The following is a 7,500-nucleotide window of genomic DNA, read 5'->3' as shown; positions in this document are numbered from 1 at the left end:
CGTACATAAATTACGGTACATGTATAAGGTCTGGGTCACTTTGATTCTTGAGTTTTTTTTTAATTTCAAGAAATCAGCTGCTTTTAAAAATAGCCCTAATGTCAAGGAGTACTTGCGATGTTCACACTGACCCTTTGATTTAATAAACTTAAGAAACTAGAAATTTAAAAATTGAGAGTATCTGTAAACTTCAAATATCAGGAAATTTATGAATCTATTATATAAATTTGGCCTACGTCCTAATAGTTTTAATGATACATGATTGTATGTTTTTAGTGACACACCAAGTGCATTCTTATGAAACTAGAACATCAGAGTTTTTGGAGGACTATGCTGTAATAAAAATCTGTTTAATTCAAAGATCCTAAATTCTTTAACTCTCTAAGTTTTGAAATTCAAAATGCATCAAGTATCACCACCTTTTCCCATGAACTGAAAGCATTCCTGTTCTCATAAATATTTCATTGTTTCCTAGCTGTTTGCTTTTACTATTTTAGCCTTTATCTATGCTTAATACGATAATAATCTTATTTTAATGTTTCATTGTTTTAAAAATTTCCCCAGGACTTTGAAATTATGATAATTATTACTGATGATTATTTCCTGCAACTGATTACTAACACTTCTTCCTCTCCGTCATCAGCAACTGCATCTGGATCCATTGCCTGAAAAAACAATAAAAGTGCTGCCTTTAACTTCTTATTAAATGAAGTTAAAAGTAAATCAACTTACTGTCAGATTAAATGAAAAGAAGCCTATTAATTTTTGGCTTGAAGCGATTTGAGCGCAAAAACAACTAGTAAGAGCATCTATATTAATTTTGTGGTAGCTGGTAACTTGCTTTGCTGTACACTGTATTTCAGTACAGTACAGCCTTAAATGTTTTTCGTTTGTTTTACTCTCCCTGTCCTGGTCTGTGAAATGCAGACGTATTTCCTGAGGTCATTTCGCTCCCTAAAAAATGTTCTCAGGGGATAGAAACGACTGCAGGAAATACCTCTGTGTTCGGAGGCTATTCCTCTCCCTCCACCTCTCTTTTTTACTGTAAATTTAAGTTATTAAACAATGTGATGAAATTTCCCTCTTTCAACTGATTTGTCACCCTTATCAAATGCCGGATAACTTCATGTAGACATTATCCATCAGTTTCAATGATATAATTATTTCTACAAAGATTTCAGTGTTTTGCAGATGCACACTCTAACTTTGCAAATTAAAGGTGTGTAAGAAATCCTAGCTTGCATTTGGCCAATGTTAAACATAAAGTAATACTATGTTTTATCCTCTGGATACTGACAACTGAGCCATATATGGGAGCACGAATGACTAGTGAGGCTAGCCTACATGTATGGCTGGACCAAAGGGATTGCCTGAGGACATGTTCTGTCTGGGGCAAAGCTGTCATTATGGATTCCCCTGGACTCTTTGAGCTCAATATACCAGCTCACAGTCAAAAATGAGTATATGACTGAAAAACAATAATTCAAAAGAATGACTCTTTTACCTAAACCAAAAGGCTTATTTAACATAGACGTTATGAATTTGATGCCATTTAAATGAAACTGGTTAAATTTACTAAGGAATACCTCTGAGTTCATGCCAGGTTCCGAGTTGACTGATATTCCACTACTATGACTGCTTGTAGCTACAAAGAAACAATTTAAAAGAGGTTCTCAGAGTGAATACAAAATCAATATCAGTGATAACACAGAGGTACCCCAAGCTCATGCAATGTAAGGGAAAGCCAACAAAAATACAGCGATTTGTATGGGAATCCCGATAAAAGAAAAAGCCTAACCTTATTGTCATTGCGGGTCACTTCCTTCCTTTGTGGTTTTTTCCCAGATTCGACACGAATTGAGCCATTATCAGTTCCTCGGTTGTCAATGGTTACAGTAAAATACCAAGGCTGGACACTGAATTCTCAAGAGCACACCAAATGGAGTCAAATATTCCTGGATAAAATGTTTCCAAAGTTAAAATTCCATGGTAGAATTCAAGGGCAAAGGTTTTTCTTTTATTTCAATCCTCTAGCGGTGCAATTGAAGCCCTCCTAGCAACGTCAGGCAGCTGTTTTAATATTATAGTGCACCAAACGAATTGATAAAAATGATGAAAAAGATCTTCTTTCACTTTGAACACCAAACGGTGACCATTTAGTTCGGTTTGGAAACGAGTCTTTGTTTGTTTGGTAACGTCGTCAGCAGTGACAACGAACAAAAAAAAAACTGACTTGTTACCGAAACTGAACTAAATGGTCGCCGTGTGGTGTGAAAGAAGATCTTTTTCATCATTTTATCGATTTGTTTGGGACACTTATAGAACAGCTGCCTGACATTGCTGGCACGTCTTCGATTGCATGGCTAGTGGATTGGAATGAAAGAAAAACCTTTGCCCTTGAATTCAAAAAAGGAATTTTAACCTTGGAAACAAATGATCCAGAAATATTTGACTCCATTTGGTGGACTCCTGAGAATTCAGAGTTCAGCCTAACCGTTGACAACCCAGGAACTGATAATGGCTCAATTTGCATCAAAGCTAGAAAAAAACCACACAGGAAGGAAGTGACCCACAATGACAATAAGGTTAGGCTAATTGAGAATTTTTTCATAAAAGTACACTGTATCTTCTCAGGTCTTTCCTCGGGATTCCCATACAAATCCTTTAGTTACATTTTTGTTGTCTTTCCCTCACACTGAGCTTGAGGTGCCTGTGGTGATAATGACTCCATGAAAGTTCTATTTTAATGAATTAGTAATATTAGCAAAATAATAGAGTAGGTAAATAAAAATCAGTAGGGTAATCATATACTCAATTGACTACTCCTCTTTCAGGGCCAATGAAACATTGTGAAGTGAAGTCTGTATTTTATGAGGGTAGCATGTAATAGCCATAGGCTAATGATGAACTTGTGGCCCTCAATCATACCGGACCACAACATTGTAAACTCCCGCCCTGCTCTTTTCAAAAGTGTGAGAGACATTTAAGGTGGCTCAATAGTCTAAAAAATGACTTTTTTTAAACATGTCTTTCAAACATATGCAACCAGTACAGAAACTGTTCTTTTAACATAACATGTAATTTTCTTCAACATACGTAATGTCCAAATTTGACATGAATTCCTTAAATTCCAAAGGGGCCCCACCCATAAAATGAACCTCGCCTATTTCAAGACTCTTCCAAAACAAGGTCAAGGCTGTGCTCTAAGGAAAACTTCGGGGAGCCCTTTGGGCTCCCAATCATTTCAGCTGGGGTGCCCACCCCTCCAAGTTGGTCGCCCGTATTAATTAATTAATTAATTAATTATCTGAGACCAACAACGCAGCAAGATCTTCATCCATCTTTCTCTCAAAAAAAAAAAAAACAATGCTGCTACTGCTCTGGTGATCGTCGAACTCGCTAGTGCAAGAAAAACCCGCAACCCGTCAAATTTTCCACGCCATACTTGAGGAAGACGAGAAAAATGGCAATGCCACCGATGTTTTTCAGGTTTAAAAGTGAAAAAGTAAAGATTGCCGCAGGTTTATGTAAAAACGTTTGGGTCTAATGCAGGTAAACTCTTTTACTGGTTAGTTGGTTTAAATAAATTTTCTAAGCATGAATCAATGCTGCTTGATTCCCGTGGAGCTTTTGTAAAAACTGCCGTGAAACAATGAAACCACCGCGGCCCAAAAGCTATCATTTTTTTCTTTTAGCAAGTCATCTTGATCTGGACGAAAATCATTGCTACAGGACAGACCTAAAGTATATTTTCCTTATATTATCAGTAAAATGTTTAGTGGAATGAGCTTTTTGTTCGGTCGAAGCGTCAGTCACAGCGTTATTTGTTTAGGGCACGGAATGATTTGTCACAAACCAAAGACAACGCGGGATTGCTCTGTTTCTAAAACAACAACAAATAACATGATATCTTTCCCTTTTTTATTTCGTTATTTCATATACAGGGTAAAAACAACCATAACCAAAATATCTTTTGGCCGAGCAGGCGCAGGCGCGAAAAATCGTAAAAAAATTACATTTGCATAAAATGCGATTCCCAGGTTCATACAAAAATAAATTGCACCGCTTCCCCGGCCGCGCTTTACCATTGTCAGAGCAGAAGTAAGAACTCTTTTTTAAAACTATAACCAAAAAATGCCATACTTCACGTCATTCAATGCTATTTTTTGAGAAAGAATCAAAATTCGTGCGGCCGCCGGCCGTCACGTGCAAAGTCACGGATTATGTTATATGTGAAATCATGTGGAACGACCTTTGAACCGATTGTTTCGTACGAAGAAAAAACATTTTCTGAGAGGTTTCGTAAACTATAACCACCAGCATATTAAATTTTTTAGCCTCCTTATCTGCTAGAAATACAATAAGTAGGAGTGCCCGGCCGGGCGACCGGGTAACTTTCTTCACTCGCCCGAAGCCAAATGTTAGTCGCCTCAGGCGACCGGGCGCCGTTAGAGCACAGCCTTGAAGGTTCAGGGTGAGCTTGATTTCTCAAAAAGTAAAAATGATACAAATCTAAGACTTGGCATGGAGGGAAACTATACCTACAGCTATGCAATGAGCCATTCTGAAGTAGATCTGGCCATTCAGTCAAAATCAAAAGGCTACCAACAAAAATGCATAAAATTTTGCCCATGTTTAACTGATAAGCTTTTGACAGAATCTCATAAAAGTGGGTCATTGCACAGTTTCTACAAGCCCCCTGCCACTGTGAAAATTTCACCTTTATAATACTTTTTGAGATATTAAGTTTCTTAGCAGTCAAAAAGTATAAAACCGCAATTTCAAGAAAAACTCCTGTACTCAAAAATCAAAAGTTAAACATGGTTTGTTTCTTGTTTTAAACTAATTAAAAGGCCCCATAACCATAAGCAGGCCCTTCTCGAGCTTCCAAGGTTTCTGTATAGCTTTTTTTATAGTTTCTCAGTTGTTTTCTTTTTTTTGCTCCCTCTGTGCTTTTCGTTGTGCGTTCTTTATCCGTCGTTGATCAAGTTTCCTGCAGGCATTAGTACAATGAAACCCTGGGACAATGCTAAGTGTTTCAAGGATCAACACAAGAGCTTTTGAACCCTCATTAAAATGAGAAACAGCTAAAAATGTAGCCAATTCTACTATGGGTAGACTAGAATGGGTCTCTTTGGTTGCCCGCTGCCAAATCATTCCATTGATAGCCTCGCTCTGGTTTTGGGTGCCTCCGTGTAAACACCTTGACAGCAGAGTTTCATCACTCAGTGATTCAAAGGATGGGTAAATGGCATCAGCAACAGCCTCTGGAATTGGATGATCATGTTGATAGGATGATGTACCATTTGCCTCATCTCTTTGAAAACCACACCAGGAATCTGCTCCGGGAGGACAAAGGTCATGGTCAGGGTTCTCATCTGTTGATTTTGTATGATGGCAAATAGCCATCACTGCTTGCTTCACAGCATCTACATCATGAGTGTTTTCTCTGATTGCCTTGCCATAATAAACTTGAAGTTTATCTATTCTCTTGTCTGTTAGTCTTCATGTCCCACGAATACTTTTATTCCCCAGTCTCTTTTTCAAAGCCCGAAGGCGGGAGCCCAGGTGCTTCTGAACATGTCCCACACATTCAAGTTTCTGAACTGTAATGTCTCCATATACAGCCTCTTGAGCAAGACTATTGTGGGCCTTACTGTCACCATTGCCTAGGAACTCCACATAATGAAAGCCATGTTTTTCAACAGACCTTTGAAAGATGGTCACCAAACTGGCCGCATCCATTGCACTTGATGATCCTGCAAAATTTGCATGACAATCATGCTGATGCCCTTCCCACCAGTCTTGAAATTCTCTAGACCTCTCCTTTCCTCTCCAAGGCATACACATCCTACATTCTTTGGACATAACCTCACAATCCAATGCTTTCCCGGCTACTGTGGAGAGAGCTGTGACAACACCATAAGAGGAGGAAAATCCTCCCCTTCTCCAAGTGCCATTATCAGAAACTGCAATATTATACACACCATCACTCTCTGGTTCGTAGAATTGTTTTATTTCATCAGCAGCCTTTGACATGCTTTCATCTGAAACAGTTTGCACAGCTCTTTTAACTGCTTTCACGTGATCTTGAAATGAATTTTCATTCATAGGTGGTAACATGTTCATCACTCCACAAAATTTCACCAGTCCTTGATGCCCGACAACACTGTTTCTCAAGGCCAAAACAACCCTTCTATTTACTTTGAAAGCTTGAACATGGTTCACTTTATTTGATGTGTAGAAAGCTTTAAAAAATGTACACTTAATTCACGAGCATTTTAAATAAAGAAGTGAAGCTAAACCCATTTTACCTTGGATCCCTTCTTCAAGGACAACATGTCCTTGCCTGCACAACGGACACGAAACGCATTCGAAAATCGAAGCAATAATAGAAATGTCCATGACACGAAATCCCTCTAGTTTCTCACAATCTTCTTCCTAATCCTTGCTGGTGAAATCGTCAGAAGAATCACTGTCCCGCCTCTTCAGCTTGCGAACCGATGCGGGTAAAAGCTTGAAGGATGGTTTTGTCGCTTCCACGTATTCTTCATCACCTTCAGATTCGCTGCTGCTCTCGCTCACTTTTTCCCGATCTAAAACACATTTTGCAGGTAGATTTTCTTTCTTAGTATACTGATTGCCAGTAAAATCTCCTTTTTCGTTTCTTACCACTTCTAAATTTCCTTTTTGGAGGCATGTTTTAAACCAAACTTTTCTGAAATATTTCGCTGCGGGATTCGAAGAATTGATGAGATTGAGGTTCACAAACAAGTCTATGTAAGTGCTCTTTTCGTGTCCTGTGCTGGTTATCAGATCACTTGAGACCCCTGTTTCGCTCCGACAAATCGTCCCCTCAATTAACCGAAAATATAAACGATTTTTTGGGCAAAAACGACGCGTAAACAATGTCGTTTCCATGGCAACGAAGCAAATAACATTGAACGGGCTAGAACAAAGCTTTAAAAACAAGAAAAATACTGTGGTTGAAGACAAATAACTGACTTATATTGATACTTAAATGATTAAACTTCACAAAAACAATGTTTTTCAAAATTCGAAAAAACTTCTCATTTTAGGCCTATTGATCCACCTTAACCCTTTCACTCCCAAGAGTGTCACTTACAGATTATACTCTGTCTAACGCCAGACGATTTTACTCGTCAATGGGGGACCCCACAGGAGTGAAAGGGTTAATGTCCCAAAGAGTTTTATGGTATTTTGAACAAGAGTTGTGAGATGGGGCATACAGTTTATAGTCCATATCTGAAAAGACTTGAAGACTTGAAAGTCTAACTATATGTGGATGTTATTACAATGGCAGCACTTTCTCCTCAGACATTATTTTCTTCTAAGACCCTGTGCATTGGTATGCACGGAGTCGAACTCACAACCTCCCCCATAGATGGCAGCCCAATGCTCAACCAACTGAGCCACAGGCTACCCAGCACATTAGTTTGGCTAATGGTCAAAATTAGAATCTGACTAGGGAAAGTCTGG

General features: G+C 38.6%; 1 protein-coding gene and 1 pseudogene across 4 annotated transcripts in view; both read right to left on the bottom strand.

Moving 5' to 3' along the window:
* The window catches only part of LOC138008023 (phosphoinositide 3-kinase adapter protein 1-like), a 46,673-nt gene that overhangs the window by 13,601 nt on the left and 25,572 nt on the right, over positions 1–7,500 (bottom strand). For all 4 annotated transcript variants that reach the window (XM_068855191.1, XM_068855194.1, XM_068855193.1 and 1 more), the window contains 2 exons: positions 1,587–1,645; positions 622–665 (listed from right to left, as the gene is read on the bottom strand). In XM_068855191.1, the coding sequence (XP_068711292.1) occupies positions 622–665; positions 1,587–1,645 (103 nt within the window). The remainder of the gene's footprint in view (positions 1–621; positions 666–1,586; positions 1,646–7,500) is intronic.
* LOC138008024 (uncharacterized) overlaps positions 4,252–7,500 on the bottom strand; it is a 3,561-nt pseudogene continuing 312 nt past the window's right edge.

Source organism: Montipora foliosa, chromosome 6 (genome assembly GCF_036669935.1).
Source record: "Montipora foliosa isolate CH-2021 chromosome 6, ASM3666993v2, whole genome shotgun sequence".
Classification (NCBI taxonomy): domain Eukaryota; kingdom Metazoa; phylum Cnidaria; class Anthozoa; order Scleractinia; family Acroporidae; genus Montipora; species Montipora foliosa.
This window is presented reverse-complemented; position numbering and strand designations above follow the sequence as displayed.